The sequence below is a fragment of the Ciconia boyciana genome, chromosome 2 (genome assembly GCF_034638445.1).
Source record: "Ciconia boyciana chromosome 2, ASM3463844v1, whole genome shotgun sequence".
Taxonomy (NCBI): domain Eukaryota; kingdom Metazoa; phylum Chordata; class Aves; order Ciconiiformes; family Ciconiidae; genus Ciconia; species Ciconia boyciana.
The window spans coordinates 157,753,824-157,773,424 of NC_132935.1; the positions used below are offsets into that span (position 1 = coordinate 157,753,824).

Here is a 19,601-nt window from a genome sequence, read left to right on the forward strand (position 1 = left end):
TATAAGCTCTGTGAGACAAGGACTCTTTTCTTGGTTACTTATTTCAACATCACAATAGAACTTGACTCCCAAAAGGTTGTAAAATATTATTCTAGATGAGGAAAGTTTATTAAATTTTTCTCTTAATTCTTTGCCCTTAAGATATGGCATTTGAGATCTGCAGTACTGAGTGTAGTCATGGCAAATCACATCTTTGTGTAACTCATTGTAAGGGTTCACTGCTTGACTCTGCTATTTAAAAATTATAGAAAATATCTGATTATAGACTATCCATTCTCTAAGCCTCTGGAAGAGTTTCTCCATGTCTCTAAACAACTCTATTTTACCCAGCTCTCTGTTCTTCTGTCTCCAAGAAGAACCAAGTGGATTAAAAATGTGGCTTTTAAAATGTGTCTAACCAGCTGCTGTGTTATGTCTTTTTTTCTATAAAAGAGAGAAAAAACACTGCAGTTTGAGACCAACAACTGTCTTCTAGATGAGTTGAATGGTTTTGCCTGGTCACAAGACAGACAACATAAAAGAGGAATAGCAGTGAAATTATCAGCTGGTGAAGCAGAACTTTTGGCTAAGAGGAAAGACCTCTTAAAGAACACTGTAGCCACATCAAGGCTCAACTAAAAAGACTAATAATATATTCTAACTGCTTTTTATTTATTGTATTAAACCTATTCAGCAGCAACAGATTGTCTGACCCGTGCATGGGATTAGTTTCCAGTGAAGCTGTTATGAAGCTGTTATATTTCAGACTCCTAAAAGCAAAAACCACTTGACATCTGGGAGAGAAGGGCAACAAATATATTACAAAATTTAATGAATCCAATAGAAGTAAGGGTTCAACTAAAGGTGAAAAATAATCATGTTATAAATGTCAATGGGTAGTATAGGCTATTACAATATTACTTTACTCCTGCTTTTACTAGGGTATCATCGCTGCTTTCAATTGGGTTGCACCAGTGTAAAACTGGAAAACAGAGTGCTTAGGCTGCTTTAATTTATAATAGGATATAAATTATTTGGAGCTGAAATTCTATCAGTTTAATGGCACAGTGTCAAAAAGTTTAAGCTACATCCTGGAAAAATATAGATTTTTCTAACTATGTACAAGTGTTAGTGCTTTTATTTGAGTCTGTATTTGACACTATGTCAATACCCAATGAGAAGAAAAAAGCAGATTTCCTCGCACTCAAAATCAAGCCCATCAATCCTACCAAACAATTCGACTCTAGTCTACCTCCGTAAATCTGGTCTGATGCCCTCATGCCAGTCTAAGGTCAGTTTAACTCAGGACCACATTGCACTAAGCCACCAAGACTGACAAACCATATTTTGTGAAGAAACTGTGTTTCTGATTACAAACGGAAAATGTGTACACAATGCAGCTCCTGGAGTGTCTGAACTGGCATCATCACAGAGGACAAGAAGGCACAATTAAACCTGTATTTCACATGTCCCCTTCTTGTCCCAAAACCAGATTTGATGGAAAGCAGGATTCTCTGAGCTGGCCTTGTCTTGCTGCAAACGCTCAGGCACACCAAGGTCACACCGAACGGCAGCCAGGCAAGAGCAGCAGTGGATAACCTGTTCCCTGCCTGGCCAGGGAGAGCCAGCGCTCCCCGTAACATGGGAAATTTTGAGAGGGATGGAAATTGAATCCAGATCTTGTAGATCACTAGACTTCCTCATGCCTCATACTGGTGTAAGTATCCTAACAACACAGGTATGCGACAGTTTTCAGGATTTAGCATAAATCACCATTGCATCCAGAAGACAAGGATCTCCAGAGCGCGGAGCTGGCACCTCAGTAAGGAGGCAGGCTGGCCAGGTCTGGCTGCTGTTAGTAGCTGGAAATCAATCTCACACACACCTGAATTCTCCTAATTCTGTGCCATTCAATTCATTCTGAGCATTTTAATGGATTTACAAATTACTTTCTTCAACACTTATTCAGAGAATTTTTTCCACCTAAACCACCTTAAACTATTGAAAATAGACTGAGTGCTTTTACCTTTCTCAAGTGGCAGTTGTCAGCATCAAACCAATATTAATGTTGACCATCCAAGAGAAAACAACATAGTTTCTGAAAGCAGACGGAGAGAAAAGGGGGGGGGGGGAGAGGGCAGCAGGGGATGATCAGTGCCCATAAATACTTGTATATAAATACAGCAAAAATAAAGACCTGCAGCGAGAAATTTACTTTCTGTTACTTTTCACAGCCTGTATAGGAGAAATGCAAGATATACGTGGAAACATTCCTGTTGATTTCAGTTTGCTTCAATTCGAACCATGAGGTATAAAGAAATTATTTTGTTATGGACTGGTTCACTATTGCATGCTGTCAGACATGGAGAAAGTCTCCATTGCTACTGCCAATGCAATATCTGCTGTGGAGGTAAAAATCTACAGCTTCCAGATCCAGCTATCAAAACACTTTAAACCATTCAAGGTCTCAGGTGATCTGATTAAGGGACATCTTTTCATCCCCAGTATAGTGGGCTTGGTACCAGCAGCTGGAGAACATAAAAAGGAAAGGCTGAATGAATCACAGCGTTTGTAGAGAAAGGCTGTGGAAAATATTGCAAGGAGGGAAGGAAGCATCTCCTTCCTCCCAGCCATAGTCAACAACTATTTGCATAATTGCATTTGCTGACTTCTTTAAAAATAGCTAATGCTGGGCATGGGTGATCTAAAGAAAAAAAAATTATAATTTTTACCACTAAGAGTATATGTAAACACTTCCCCCTTCGTGCTAAGCTTTTGCAAAATATAATCAGAAGTGTAATTTCGATAATTGATATGATTGTCTTTTGCTTGGCTTGGTTTGTTGTCACTCTATTTCCACCTGTAAAATCTTGTGGGATGGAACCGTTACTGTGTCAAGTGAACTTTACTTTGGTTTTAACAGCTTAAAGAATGCCAAATGCTGTGAACTACACTGCAATTGCTGAAGCATCAGACACTGACAATGTATTTTTCTTTGCCTTCGTAAAGAGGACATGGTTGGTAACTGGCAGGCTTGGGTGAGGATATCTTCAGTATGTCCCCACAGCAGCAAGCAGGTTATCCTATTTATTCAATTTCAGAACAGTCTGAATAATGCCCAGCTTCTAGGACTGGGCAGCTCACATCTCTTCTCCACCTTTCATGCCAATGATTAGCACGTGAGAGGTGAGCAGGAAAACTCTGTAGTGATGCTAAGAGGCTCTGAGTGAAAGAACAGTCTGAAATACAATCCATACTTAAATAGCTCCCAGTGGGATATTTCATGTAGCGTTAAAAAAAGAAAAGGACACATAATTCCACATGCTACTCAGTTTTCACAGAGTGGCACCTAAATCACCTCTTCCTATGTTGTAACATCAAGACGTAGGCCCTCCTATAGCCATTTGAATAATGCATGAAAAGGCCTACATCAGGAACTAGGATAAGAGATTTCTATTGATATACTTTCTGAAACCTTCAGGAACTGGTAGTAAAAGAGAAGGAAGCTGATTTTTTTAAGGGGAGCTGTAAATGGAGTTGCCGTCTTCCTCCTCACAGCCGAGGAGGCTCAGAAACACATGGACAAACGAGCATTTATCTATAAATAGAATCCTGATAAGCCTGATTGGAAATTAAGCTAGCAATGAAAATATGGCTCGTTAGCCATTTTCCTGCCCCACTATCTTCATAACTTTTCCTGGTTTGCATGCCACCACGCATGCCACTGATGGCCAAATTCTGGTTACTTCCTAAGTGAATTTTACAGATAGGCCTGTTCCAAGAGTCTGTGTAATCCAAAGACACTTCAGTATTTGCTTTAGTCCAGCTGATTTCTACACCCAGAACAAACCTAGATGGACTTTCTAATTCCCTCAGGAAAAAAACATCTGTCTTTAAAAAGAATAACCATTTTTATGATTTAACTGTGTTCTGCTAAAAATATTCCAGCTAGTAGAATATTCCTTCATTGCTATGGAAGCTACAATGCTCCTCTATCCTTCAACATGTCTTAACTAAATGACAGCTGTGATTAATTACAGCAAAATGGCACTGGGTAGGATGGTCACCTTCAGTACAATTAAAAACAAATGTTCTGGTACAAAAGAAGAATCATGCTATTTCTGTTCTCCCAAGCTCTACTGCAAATATAGGCTGACAGGTTAATAAAAGCATTTCTAAACAGTTGTAAGAAATCAGCCATCTGATTCAAGAATTCTGTTCCTCAGTTAACTTGTTATTCAGCTACTGAAAACTTCATTTTCCCATCTGTGAGATGACAAAATGCAGTGAAAACAGTATTAATATTTATGTTCTAAATAGAAAAGGGTTTCAAAGCATGTTCATAAAGTGGAAAATAAAAGCAGAAGTTTATCCAAAACTTTCTGGCATTTTGCATATTTAAAATTTTTCAGCCTTGCTGCCAGGATTTGTTAAGAGCAAGAGGTTATATTTTATAAAAGTTATTAATATGGGTGGATAGTGATTCAACTTTTCTATCATTTGAATGGTAAGTTTCTATTATATGGGCCAGTTAATTTTAACTACAGTTCATTCTGTTAAGAATACGGATTCCAAAATTGCCCACAGGTGGAAAAAATATATATATTATTTGGGCTATTTTAAATGTTTCACGATAGTAGTGTTTACCTCCTATATAATGTGTGCATATGCACACATATCAGAGCTACCAGTAAAAATGATATGAAAAGAATTTGGAATTAACAGTGCACTTTTTTCTTTCATATATAGGGTCATGTTGTTGCTTGGTTATGAAACATGAGCAAAATCCCACACCTTATGTTAACAATACAAACTTGACAATCATTAGAAGTAGCTAATGGAAAATTAAATATTTTTTGAAACAATTTTGTAAGTCCTTATGCATGGAATACATTTCTTGTATTGCAGCCTACAATTACTTCTCACTTTTCTGATCAGATATATGCTCAAAAATGGTTACATGAATACGCCCAACTGCTAAGATGTCGTGGTTTAGCCCCAACTGGCAAATAAGCACCACACAGCCACTCGCTCACCCTTCACTAAGTCTCTTCACTAAGATCAGGAATAAGATCAGCTCTTCTACTCTGTGTGGGGAACTGCCCACTAGAAACTGGAGCAGCAATTTTCCTGGAAGAACCCCCTTTGGTGATTGTTTTTCCTTGCAACTCACATACCCGTGCCTCTAGGGTCGAAGTAGGTTTTCCACCCCACTTCCTCATGTCCTACCCATGGTCACGCAGGTAAAACCACAGGGTAGCCCATGGTGTGTACCCTCTATATCCTCTCTCTTGAGCAGAGGAACGCTGACTCCTAATAGCTGAGATACTGGTCCATACAGGTGGTGAGTAGGACCTATCCTCTTCAATTTGCTGGACCTTCCAGGACAGTTTCTCCACAGCCAAGATGAGGGAGGAAAACAGACTTTCTTCGTATTCATGGAGCTGGCCAGCCAATTCATCCCCCATTTTTCCCTCTCCGTCCTTCCAGGTCATTACTGCCAATGAGTTGGCACATAATGGTGGCGCACTCTGTACAAACTTCCACCACGTGGGTTGTGTACACCTGACTTCATCTGGATCTTTGGATAACTGCTTGTTGTCCAGGTCATCATAAATCACCTCCAGCACGGCTAATCCCCTCAGGTACTGGATACCTCTCTCCATGGCAGTCCACTTGCCTGGGTGACATATAACGTCTTCCTTGAAGGGATACCTGGATACCTTTCCTTCATGCCTGACAGAAGTCGCCTCCAGAGACTGAGGACTTGTGCCCCTTTTCCAATCGCTTTGTCAATGCCCCCTGCCGCTTCTTCCTCCTGTTCTCGTAATGGTCCTGCTTCAGAGTAGTCTGCCTCCTGGCCATCAGAACAGTATGCTTCTTCCTCCTGCTCCCTCTTAGGAGAATCTTATTCATCCCTTACTAAACGAGCTGACTTCTGCTTCCAATATTTCTTCTTATAGATAGGGATGACTGATACCAGCATGGGTTGGTCCCCTGGTTTAGCTGCAGTGCCTGTCACCAAGGTTGGAGTAGCCACAGTGCCTGTTGGTTTGTTTTCCCTCTCTTCTTCCTGAGGGTGCTGCATAATACCAAGCACATGTTTGGTAGATACAAGCCAGGGCCCAGCACAGTGCGATAAGTTGTGCCTCTTCGGAATAACCGCAGCATTTTTTTTCAAGCATTCTATCACTTCATCAGGATCCTGTAGTTGTTTGGGAGTGAAGTTCCAGATTATTGTAGGTGAGAAGTTCTCTAAATACCTGCCCATAGTCTCCCACATGCTGTGCCACCCATGATTGTCCAGCCTTGGGGGAGATCTCTGGGCAATTTTTTAAAATAGTTGTTTAACCCTAAACAAGACCTGAAACACATTCAGGAGACATAGGAATAGGAACATGCTAGTTTGAACACCCCAAGGATATTCAAAATTCTCAAGAGCTGGTGTAACTAGCCTGAAGGAGAAAGGGAAGGTGAAAGAACAGGGCAAAGCATCCCCCTCGTCTTCCCCGCAGATTGGCTCTGAGGAGAAAAGGTTAAGAAAGTCATTATTAATAATTTCTGAGAGATGATGCCCCAGGTACGGAGATGACAGCAATACCAAATACAAATACCAAATTAGCCTTTTGACCAGTAATATTATCGTATCATAAGCCAATGTTACACAGTACAGCAAAATGATAATCCTTACCCATCTCCCAGAGGTGATAAACAGCACCGCAGGGAATGCATACTGCAAGTGAGGAATTACAACCATGCAAACAAATAAAACAGCATTGTGACCAGCGCCTACTAAACTAATATAATGAATGCTTATAACAAATTTATTTTAACACGCTCTGGTCAGATCTGTCATTATCTCAACCCTTTGTGCCTTACATTGGGCGCCAAAAAGGGCTGTCGTGGTTTAACCCCAACTGGCAGCTAAGCCCCACGCAGCTTCTCGCTCACCCTCCCCACTCCCCTGGTGGGATGGGGGAGAGAATCAGAAGGGCAAAAGTAAGAAAACTCATGGGTTGAGATAAGAACAGTTAAATAACTGAAATAATAATAATAATAACAACAACAACAACAAATTGTAGTGAAAAGGAAAGCAGCAAAAGTGTTAGTGTTAGTGTTAGGTTTACGGTTGGACTCAATGATCTTAAAGGTCTTTTCCAACCTATACGATTCTGTGATTCTGTAAAAAAAAAGAGAGAGAGGGACAAAACCCAGGAAAAAAACCAAATAATACAACCACTCACCACCTGCCGACTGACGCCCAGCCAGTCCCTGAGCAGCAATTGCTGCCCCCCAGCCAACTCCCCCCAGTTTCTATACTTAGCATGATGTCATATGGTATGGAATAGCCCTTTGGCCAGTTTGGGTCAGCTGTTCTGGCTATGGTCCTTCCCAGCTTCTTGTGCACTTCCTCACTGGCAGAGCATGGGAAGCTGAAAAGTCCTTGACTTAGTATAAGCACTGCTTAGCAACAACTAAAACATGGGTGTGTTAAACATCACTCAACATTAGTCAAACTCAAAACATCAGTGAACATTATTCTCATGCTAAATCCAAAACACAGCACTATACCAGCTACTAGGAATAAAATTAACTCTAACCCAGCCAAAACCAGGACATAAGATTACATGGAGCATCACTCCAATGGTGTGCATTTACCCAGTGAGAGAACATGCAAGAGAGCAGCAACTTCTACACTTTTTTCCCTCACATTCTCATAACAGCAACTATCAGCACAGGATACATTTATATTATTACATTAGTTTGCAGTTCAAAAGAGAAAACTCATCTTTTAGGCAGGAAACACAGCTGAGTCACACTCAGCTCTCCAGGCACTACAAGCATAACTGGCCTAAAATATTTGGATATTTAAATTCAAGCATACCTATCAACAGCAGCTCAAAAGTAGCAACAGGTACTTCTGTGTGAAGGTTGACACTATTTTTTTCTTTTTGCATATTGCGAAAAAACCCACCACCACTGCACACAGCACAAGGCAGAAAAACCCAACCCTTTGTTTACAGTTTCCATGTGCAGAAGTGGCTGCAGTAAGAAAATTCAGGATGGTAAGTCCTCAAAGTGATGAAATGATATAAGAGATTTCTTTCAGAAGACTAGTATAATTTCAAAGCTTAATTTTGAACTTAAATAGGGGAGGGAGTGAGTGGTGGGGGGTGTGTGTGCATCTGTCTCTCTGAGAGGGAAAGAGAAATAGCTTTGGGTTTAGTTTTTTTACTATGGATTTCAGTTGTGATGCTCTGCTACCTTATTGCAAAAAAGTACCTGCCATTTGTTCTTTATCTGAATTACTAAAGTTATTCTAATTTAACTTGTAGTGGATATAATTATCATATAAACCCAACAATGAAGATGAGGAGAGTCATTTGTGTTTATGCCCATTAAAAAAAAAAAAAATAAAAATCTATGGCTGACCAGGGAACTAGGATACTGAAAATGATATCTGAAATATGCATCCCTCTGACAGTTCATCAGGCTCTCTGGACTGCAGCCACTGCTTTTGAGGAAAGGGGAACGTGCAATGGACTACAACAAATTCATTCTTGACGTGGTGAATGTTGTTTATATACGGCACTCATTTTTTTACTGCTGTGGCTTGGCACCATCATGTGGCCACTTTGAGTTTACTCAATTTAAGTAACAATTTACACAGAAAAATGTTTGCAACAAATTAATTAGAATTTACAAATTGTTTCAGTCTACTTTAGAAGGAGATGGTACATATCTTAAATATATGATCACAAAAATCTGAACACATTGTCTTCCAACTGTCCTTTTTTCCCCCTGAATCTGTGCTTGTTTAATCATGGCTCTCCTCATGATTTTTACATCAGAAGTTGTTACACTACAAAAGTTAAAGACATTTTCTGTGATTGGTCTTGGTTCAAACTTTACCAACAGTGTACAGAAATTAGAATAATATTACAGACAACTATCCTCTTCCTCACTACAAGAGCTTTGTGAATGATTTGCAGGATTCAACAGGTCAGTATTTTCTATTTTACATGAGAAATCTCAAAGAATTTAGAATTTCAGTAAATCTCACAAGCATATTGTTTACATAGTTTGATCCAAACAGGTAGTACACATATCGGGACAACTTGAGTTAGGTATTCCTTTTGCAAAGTTTCAGGGTCAAAATCAGAAGTAAGACATCATGTGATGTAAATTTGTATTCTGATATGTTTGCGTAATGTCTTTACGTGGATTTAAGAAAGTTTTACCAAGTGTTAGTGTGTAAAAGGCCCAGAGGTAGAATTCTGCATACGTTCAGGTTGCTTATAGAGAGGTACAACTTTATGCTCACCAGACAAAGGATTGCTATTATTTACTTTAAAACAGAATAATGAGAAACAGCAGCATAATTTACACGAATATATTTTTCGTATTTTTTTGAAAATATATACATCTAGAGTACTTTCAATAATGAAGTACTGTTCATCATCTTTTTAAGTACAATAATGCTAAATTTGGTTCTGCCATTTTTGTGATAAAATATATAGTTTCAGCCAAAATACTGTACTGATATTTTAAAAAATATATACAAGTTATATACAAATACAAAATTACATTACAAATCTTTTAATTGCCGTCAAAAATCATCTAAATACTTTGCAATAATTTGTACACCCAGACAGGTGTACTGTTTCTAAAAAGACTGCAATAAAAGCAAATGTAGTTTTTCAGATTCTTCAGGCTGAGGTAATGCCCACTTCTTCTTTACATATTGAATGTCTATCTGTCCAGATTCTTTGGCCAGTGCAATGCCTAACAGTCCGTTTGTTTTTTCTGGTTCTCCCAGTAGAGCCATAGTTACAACACTGAAATCAAAAGAACAGGGGAGTTTTTAACTGAGGCAAAATTAATAGAAATAGGTGTTTTCAAACGTGCTTTTAGCAGGTTACTTATAATTAGCTGATTCCTTTTTTCTGCTCATCACAGTGTGATATTCCTCACTATTTCAAGTCCCAGCATGTTCTTTAGCTTTTCACCAGTTGCAATCATTTAATGTAAACATAACAGGCAATTCTTCCCCTGTTCACAGATTCCATCATCAATTTCTAATCTTGACTTAAAAATTATTTCAAGCTTGTAAAAATGAACTATTTTATGGTATTTTCCAGTACAGTGTAGCAACTTTAAAAATTATATTACTTTCTCCCAAAACGAGCAGCACTTTGCTATAGTTTACAAGACTACAAGGAAAACTTCTAGTTAGAGGGGGGATAGTCACCAAGACTAACTTAAGCCTGGGGAAGACAGCGTCTCCCAGTAGGGCTCCCATCAGGGAGGAAAGAGAATCCTCACGAATATAATTTGGAAAGGCTAAATTAAACTCCTTTTCTGCATCAATCTACGGGATACCCAGATCTCTACACTGACTACAGGAACAGTATTGTGAGTCTTGGTGAATACGTGGTAGCCAAAAATATTTTGTTTACTTTGTGACAATGAACACAATATATTTCTTTGTATTGGTAACCATACTATATATAGGCATTTTAAAATGTTGTCCAACATCTTGCCTATTTTAGGGGTTGATCCTGATCCAGCAAAGCTATCTTTGAACTTAAGCAGTCCAGTGATTTTAGTGGGAACAAAATTTTTCTCTTCATATAAACAGCAACTGCTCCATGTACAGACATCTGTCCCAACTGACAACACTATACCCGGTTTTGATTTATACTAACATTATTTCTCCTTTATCAGACTGTATAAAATAATAAGTAAATAAGGATAAACTAGAATTTAGCTCATTATAGTCTCTTTCCACACCTCCAACCGTTTAAAAAATACAGTTAGAAAAGCAAATTCTAATGAACATTTAATGTCAAACAAAATAAACCATCCAAACTCTAATCAAAATGAAGATGATAATGTTATGTTAAAAATAGAGTAGTGTACTTACTTCTCTGATGGAATAGTCTGCTTTGCCACAGGTAACAAATCATTTTCCAGAAGATCCCAAATGTAAATATTAGATGATGCATCCAGGACAAAAAACACAGCAGGTCTTGTTAAAGCCCACTGCAGGGCAATAATTGGCTGGCCATTTGTGCTGTCATTCCACTGCATGAGGGGATACTCTGACGTCATTTGGTGTAATCTAATACTTCCATCTGAACAGCCAACCTATATCATAGTCAAAAAGAAAATACTTCCTGGGAACAAAACAAACTAAGCAGGATAAAAAATGCAATTTGATTCTTGAGAATATCAAGCATATAAATAAAATTAGTTACTGACTCAAGAGGCACATCTCATATCTCACTCTATGGACTATCCAGATTTTAACTTTTAATGTGATTTTGAGTTCAAAAGCAGTAACTCTGTACTGAGCATACTACAGTAATCTAATCTACTAATCCTAGGATGAAGCCTTAATTTCTTATTTTTAAAAAAGTTCTCAAACTATCAACTTCACTAATACTGTGATCCAGCACAAATTGACAGTAGTCTGAATCAGGGCAAGGTCAATTCAGACAGCTAATTAAGTAACACATGTAAGCTGTAAAACCAAGAATAGCTTTCAGTAGGACAGGCTGTGCTTAACATATTGTATAATGATATTAAAGTGATTCATAATGAACAACTAAATCCAAAGACAGGCAGATATCATTGCTTCCAGATATTTTCTTATAACCTTTGTCTTGCCTAGTATAACATTTACAAGTTTGCTCTAATCCAGGTGCAAAAGAAACTATTCTATGAAAACAGAAAATAACTTACTACCCTGGGCCACCTCTACATTAGGAAGACTTCCTAGAATTTTCAAATTATGATGACTTTTTACAGTGACTCTGCAAATTGTGCTTACATTTAAAAGGACTCTGCAGATTCAAACTTGTAGAAGTCAGTATCACTCTAAATGCATTTGGGAAAAAGGTAAGAACATCCAAGTTCTGACTGCGCAGTGATGACAAAATATGTATGCTGTAGCCAAACACGTTAATTTTATACCTTAGGCAATCCCAATGAAGTCATGTAAATCATGGCATATTTAGAAAGAAAGCATTTTTAAGAGAGGATCAAGTACAAATATATGCAAGGATAAGCAGATAGAAAATCCTACCAACATTAGATTCAACTTGCATTGAATAAACTTTCACAAGGGAGACAAATAAAAACAGTGGGTGTGTCAATATGAACTGCTGAGGGCAGATTTGAACACACCTGACCACACGGTACACTTGCCAGGCATATATGCCTGATATGGAGAGGAAAGGAAAGCAGGGAATGCCCAGAGCTGCCCCACAGACCTTTATTTCACAGCAATACAGATATTTTGTCTCTGAAATTATTATGTCACTAAGAGATGTATAAGAGTGACAAACAGCTGAGGCTTCATTAACAGCAGAGGACCTGCTTGCAATGCTGAATTTCAGTAAAAACAAAGAATAAGTTATAAGGCTGAAGTGAGATTGCCATTTGTTTCTGTGAGCCAGATGGTCCACCTTTTACATAAGTGAAGTTCGAACACCAGGACACAAGATTTGTTGTCACCCTTCATGGCAGATGGGAATTAGTGAGGTAAATCAACTATCACATCTAGTTACATACATCAAATTAGAAATCCTCCCTCAGCAAGTAATTAAAAAATGAAACTTGTATTATATTAAAATGTTTTCATACCAAAAATAGTGGCTTTCCAAACGGGAAGAAATCAATTGCATTGATGCTTATTGATCTCAGTGCACTCTCCTGGGGTCTGAATACCTTTGGAACAACTTTTAAATCATGTCTTATACCATGGCCTACCAGCCCCTACGAACAATATAGAGAAAATTAATTAAACAAAACAAAACAAAAATTTGCATTATCAGTATTACAGGAAAAAGTGAAAATCACAGACCTGCTACCTTAAAAGATCCTTAACAGCTAACAAATGTTAATAGTTAACAGATTTTAGTAATAGTCTCAAATTATAAATTTTATATACAGTCTACTGGTAAAATTCCAAGTAAATAGGGCAGCTTCCAAAACAAAAAATAACAATGAGATTAAATTTCAGCACATTACTCACAATGTTTGTTCCAACAATGAAATGATTAGGATTAGAAGACAGAAATTTAATAGTCAGTGTCTGGGGCATTCTCTGGCGCACATCCTTTGGGAAAAGGCTAGGAAAAACATAAAGGTAAAAGATGACATAAGTATAGGAAGTTGTCTCCTAAAGCTATGCAAGTACATAGAGAAACTCTTGATATAAAATGCCTACGACTAGCTCCAGGAAGAAGCGTATATTAAAAAAACCCCAAGAAACTAATGAAAATATTGTTAAATATATCTTACATAACAGCAAATTAATAAAGTATAGGAAAAATTAGCTTTTTGAGATACACATGTAAAATCTAAATGCCCCTGTTTTCTTACCTGTTATTCAATTCCATAGTAGAGCTATGTACTAACTTCACTTTCCCTCCAGGAATTAAACCTAAAATTATATAAAATAATTATTTAAACTGATTTAAGCACTTTGCATTAAGAAAGTGCTATCATCAAATTAAAATCCAAGCTAATAAGTAAAAGGACACTTCATAATTAAATTGTTTATTGTAGATACAGCTTTTGATATGCAAGAATCTTACATAATTTAGAACTATTTACTTCAGAATTCAAATGTGAAGAGTAGTAATCTTTGACAGAAATCAAAGAAAGAGGACAGAGAAAGGGAAACATGTTTACATGTTTGTTTTAGTTTTACAGTATGCATATAACATCCTGTAATATCACTCTATAAAACCCAATTCTATCAATGGTGAAAATGCACATTTATGTCACTTGGATCTTTGACAAGGGATTATAGTAATGAGAGACTGTAATAATGCTTCCATAAAGTTGGTCTATGTTACTTGTTAGTAGAGAATAACATAAATAATTCAAATCCTTCAAACAAGAATTTTTTAAGAGGAAAAAAATGAACACTGGTGGCAGTAAAACTGTGTCAACACATGACCATATCTTTAAAATGTACCTCTCCATAGATATAATACCCAGCTTTAGCAGCTTAATATAGCCAGACATTGCACATGAGCTTATAAATTAGAAAATTGATCAAAAATTCTAGTTTGTTAGCATTACTTCATTGTTTATACATGTATTTTAAAATGTATTAGGATTTTAATCACAGCCTTTTCCAGTTAGGTAAGTATGTAAGTCTAAATTTGTTCAAAGAACAAAAAATGTAATTTTCTTCATTCACATAACTCAAAAAGGGCTAAATGGACTTTGTTCTTTACTTTTTTCACGGAAACCTTTTTCTCACACTAAGTTAAGTATCTTACCCAAAAGAGAACTTTCAGGACAATTATCAAAATGAAGATATAGGCAACAACAAAAGCATTGTAACAGATTTGGTTAAAACTAAAGAAAGAACTGAAGGACCAAGAAGGACATAAAATCTCATATTCTTTGGAAAAAAGCTGTTGAAGACACAGAAACCTGCTTTGACATTATAAGAAATGTGGTTGTCTGTGGTGGCAATTACCAACACAGAATTAGCAGATGAGATTCAGATAGCAGAGAAAATATGCTATTCTCTCATGATGCCTAGCCAACAACCCCAAATATCAGATATATGTCCTATTCAGAATGAATCTTTTCCTCAGTAATTTTGCCACCTTCTAAACTATTTTTGTCATCACTGACTCTTCCTCTCTCTTTTAACTTTATAACCTCAAAACTCAAGCACTTTATTCTACCTCTAATGTACAGTACTCACCTAAATCAGTTTGTGAACCAGCTAAATCCGCTTTTTGTAATTCAACAACTACCTGAAAAGTCAATATTAACATTAATAAGCAATAAATATTTTAACTAGTTGTAATAATGACATAACTCTAAAGGACCATTTAGATAGGTAGGTCTAACATTACAATGATTACAGGTAGATTCTCTATCCCCTGTCAATGTCTGCAATGCTAAAAATAGCTTCACATGCCTGCTGGATGTTCCCTGCCAGAAAGCAGAACATGGGAAGTTACATTCTACACTTAATCACTAGTTGGCATCTTGTTGGTTTAGTCAGTCACAAAAAAAACCACCCTAAACCCCCAAATAAGGAACTGTAACACATTTCCTGTGTTTTTCACTATTCATGAAATAGAAAGGGTAGATCATTTGGCCTGAATCTGTTGCTACTAAGGTTACTTAGAACTTTAAGGGACTTAACTAGTAATACAGAAGGGAAATACTTTTATTCCCCTTATTATTCACTGAGCCATTCAGTTCCTCAAGCAAGATCAATTCAGATGCAAACAATAGGTTCAGCAGCTGAGCCAAAGCTACATCAGAAAAAGACTGAAAACATTTGATAGAAAGAAGAGTAGTCAGAACAGTAATTAAGAGCAACAGACCTGGTGCTTAGCTGCCCATCATATTTTAGGCAGGGTAAGGTTACCCACAGATTTTCACATTTTGCCTCTCGAACATTTATTTTACATAAATTATGAATGTCATTTCTCACATACATCCAGCACAGTCTCTGACACCACTGTGATTCAAATAAAATAAAGTAGGTGTGTGAAAGAGGACTGAGGTCTATTATTCAATTAATAGAAACATGTGAACATATTCCTATGAAGCAGAACTACTGATTGCCTGTTTTCATGAATTCATGTACCTGTTAATAGTTTTGCCTAAGGATAACATCATGGCATTAGGGAGTCAGGTCAAAAATTTTGAGGAGAATTCCAACAGAATGGCTAGTGTTGCTGTACTTCTCAGGGAGGAAATTCTCATCAGAAATCCTGGATTTGGGTTGCTATATTTGAAGAAGTATTTTCTTATTCCAACACGTGATACTCTCTCTTTTCATACATATATTACTCACCCACATATTGAGGATTCCATTTTCATCCATAGAAGCTATCTGAAATGGAGGGCCTGACATTTCTATGGAAGGAATAGTAACAATTTATATTCATACACTGACCTTCATCCTGAACAATATCAAACAATTTGAAACATTTCCTAGGTTAATACCTTCTCTGAAACTTTTAGGATCCTCTCAGCTGCATAAAAAAGGAAAGTGCCCTAATTCTACCAAAGAAGAAAAAGGCATGAAACTCGTATGTTCAGTTTGTCCTACTAGATAGGAGATGTTCTCTGTCTTCATCTTTTAAAACGTCTGGATTCTGCACGGACTTTGGAACAGAACAAAGTGCAATAGATGAAATCTTGCAAAACCTGCAATATGCAGCACATTTCTTTGGACTACTATGGATTTCAAAGTGAAAATCTGCAATGGAAGTAATAATGACTCCTCTAGCACACTGCTTGAGAATTTTGGGGCATGAGGATTAAAGTTTCTTTGCAAAGGTTGGTCATAAAAAAATTAGGCAAAAGGCACAGGAAGAACCACCAAGTACAGTCACATATTTTAAGTGCTTTCAGATATAAGCAAGTTGCTCCACTTTTTTAGATAGGGGTTTTTTTGGACATTGTAGGAGCACTAAGACTTCTCTAAAGGCATTCTGGTTTCTTTAAAGACATTACAGAAGCACTAAGACTTCTCTAAAGGCAGCTTTTGAGTGATAACTTGTTTTATTATGGAACAACAAAATATTGTCTTGAAAACAGATATTATAATAAGCATGCACCCACATCTGATATGAAACTGCACTGAATGAACACTACATAAAAATAAGAGCAGAAAAAAACCATGGATGTTGTATGCAGTTGTTACTACAGACAACTCAAGAGGCAGAATAGAATTATAAACTGGATTTTGGCGATGATATATTTGTTTCACTAGATACCTAAAGAAAACCTCAGATGTATTGATGCTTTGAAGAGCAGCTTACATACCCTCCTGATAAGAGAGGCTTGAGAGCCCATACTTCTGATCAGTGTAGAGAGAGGTTGAGACAGGTTCCACTGCTAGTATAGGAGAGGTGTGGTTTACTGATTTTAGAATGCCATCTGTAATTAAGGATTATGAAAGGTAAACACTATATTATTTTCAACACAAACAACAGCAAAACCCTAATCACTTTTCAGCTTATAGGAGAATGATGATCACAAAGAATGAATGGCAAATAACAACTTCATAAAGAATTACTTTGTAAAAGTCTCAAGTATAATACTGCAAACTGTTTTCTAAATTAACAAAATGCTACTAGATAAATCAGTGTTTCACCATTTATATTTACTTCTTATTTTCCAAATGACTGCTGCACCATTTATGCCACTGTATGAGACATTTCATGAAAATCCACCATTTCAGGGTTACCATGAAAAGAATTACATTAATTTCAAGCCCCATAAACAAGAGAAGTAGAAATAAATCACTGCTTCCTATAGAAAAGACAAAATTGAATAAAAATTACTATTACAGAGTATTATTTAATAGAAAGTAACTACGCTGAAACAAACAATTCACCACAAGAATATGCATTTATCCTTTAATAATATATTTAAATAAATGTCTATTTAGAGCAATTTCAGTATGCTTTCTTTGTCAGATACTCTTGATTTCTGGACTTGCTCTGTGCACTGAACTGAATCTCATTTAAGATTAAAGGCATAAAGCTTCCTAAGTATACAGCATTGAAAAATGCTTGCTTATAAAAGCAACTACGTGAAACTGTATACACACATTTCACTACTAGCCCATTGTGCAACACAAGACCAAGCATCTTTGTTTTACTAAAAAAATTAAAAGTCTATCAACAACCAACTAATGTTTACTTTAACGTGGCTGCTGCAATTAGATACGCTTGTGAACAAAGAGGATTTTGTGCATGTGTGTGGTGTTTTTTTTAGAAAAATAATAATACCTCAGTGTAAGTTAAATGGTAGCACCCGCACACAAAAAAAGGAAAAATACATAAAGAAGGACTTATTTTGCAATAATAGAATTATTAAAAACATATTCCTCTGCGTTATTTTTCACTCTAGGGTACAATACAGTGCCAAGAAAAATGGCACCAATTTATAATTAAGACTGAGATGAATCAAGGGTCAAAATGCTGGTATGTACACCTTATTCCCAGCTCTCAACATACAACTACATACATTGAAAACTTCAGTAAGATTAATGACTTGCTCCTCTATTTAAATTTGCAATGACAAACATTGGTAATAGGCATAAAGATCCGTTCATTTCCATCAGATTCATAAAATTGTAAGGATCTCATACACCAATTCAAATGCAGAGTGAAGTACTTTGGATTGCGTCTTCTAGTATGTCAGTTATATGCCCTAAATAAACTTCGCTAACTTTTGAATTCGTCATCCACGGATTATAAGAAAATTTACAAAAGCCTATGTTATTTTGATCATACACTAAGGGATCAGAAGCGTAGAAAAAAAGAGAAATGCAACGACAAGAAAATGTCAAAGGATGAAAGGAAGTCACCCACAAGCACTTTTGAAAAGTAAACTTTCTTCTGGCTTCCCAATACGTATGCAACACTAATTTAGGCCATATCTAAACAATGCAACAAATTAATTCCATGTTATTTTTTGTAGCTGTGCTTCTCTCCCATTAAGGACCTGGAGAGACCATCCTATAGCTCCCAACTGGCCCCAGTGCTAGAGATTTTGCTCATGTGGCAAGCTGGATGACAGAAAAATATACGTCCAGGTTTTGCTCCAACATACAAGTGATACATTTCTAGAGATACTGAACCAGAGAGCTTTTGGGCCCCAAAGTTTAGTCACAGCTTCAGAATCCCTTCAACAAAAGACTAAAAGTAACTGACTGCTGACTATGAAGTTAGAATTCAACTTACTCCATTATATAGATCACCTCTGACATTTAGCCTTCATATACTGCTTGTTTCCAATGATGTGACCCCCAAAATTACTCATATATGCTGAACCAATAGCATCATAAAAAGACAGTTGTATATGTAATGAAAATGAGAAATTCCTAGATCATACATTGCTACAACAATTGATAAATTGGCAATAAAAAACCCAGAATCCTGACTCAACTTTTAGTGTATCTAGATAGAATCTAGAAGGGATAAAGTTACATAAGTGGAATTTTAAAATGCATAAAGGTGAGATTCAGACCAAAGATTAAGACGCTTAAAATGGTATCTACATATAAGAAAGCTGTATAATATCTGTAAGTGAAACTAAATCTAATCAAAACAATCAATCTAGCTAACCATATACAGATATCTACATTAGGATGAGATTAATAGCTCTCTAGATCCCACAGAGTAGCACTGCACTGATTCTAACAGAGGTTACACATGCATACACTTGGATACGTATCTTGCATGCAACCTTACAGAAACATCAATACTTAGGGGACAATTTGTACTGATTGAGACCTTTAAATTATGTTTGAAAAACTCTGTTTTACAGTCTTAAATTACTTCGATTTTTTTTAATTACAACTTAATATGTGTGTTTAAAGGAGGTTATATTAAGGGAGATAAGATGATGAAAATTGATTAAGCTAATGATTTCAGATGAGGTAGTAGTAGAGTAGTCCATTTTAATATTACAGTGATCCTTAAGTTCTACATCTGGTCCATCTCTCTATTATCACTGCTCAATACATATCAAGCTGGCTTACATTTCTTTACAGCTATTACTGATTGGCAATTTTTACTAGACTAAACATAATCCCTGAACCGGCTAAA

At 36.7% G+C, this 19,601-nt stretch overlaps 1 protein-coding gene across 2 annotated transcripts in view; it reads right to left on the reverse strand.

Moving 5' to 3' along the window:
- Positions 1–9,029: 9,029 nt before the first annotated feature.
- DYNC2I1 (dynein 2 intermediate chain 1) overlaps positions 9,030–19,601 on the reverse strand; it is a 35,260-nt gene continuing 24,688 nt past the window's right edge. The window contains exons 17-24 of one of the 2 annotated variants that reach the window (XM_072854693.1): positions 16,807–16,920; positions 15,830–15,891; positions 14,720–14,771; positions 13,372–13,432; positions 13,022–13,118; positions 12,631–12,762; positions 10,907–11,067; positions 9,030–9,818 (exon numbers count right to left, since the gene is read on the reverse strand). In XM_072854693.1, coding sequence (XP_072710794.1) covers positions 9,647–9,818; positions 10,907–11,067; positions 12,631–12,762; positions 13,022–13,118; positions 13,372–13,432; positions 14,720–14,771; positions 15,830–15,891; positions 16,807–16,920 — 851 coding nt within the window. In that variant the 3' untranslated portion in view covers positions 9,030–9,646. Of the gene's footprint in view, positions 9,819–10,906; positions 11,131–12,630; positions 12,763–13,021; positions 13,119–13,371; positions 13,433–14,719; positions 14,772–15,829; positions 15,892–16,806; positions 16,921–19,601 lie in introns of both variants that reach the window. The other variant, XM_072854692.1, reaches the window with a different exon arrangement.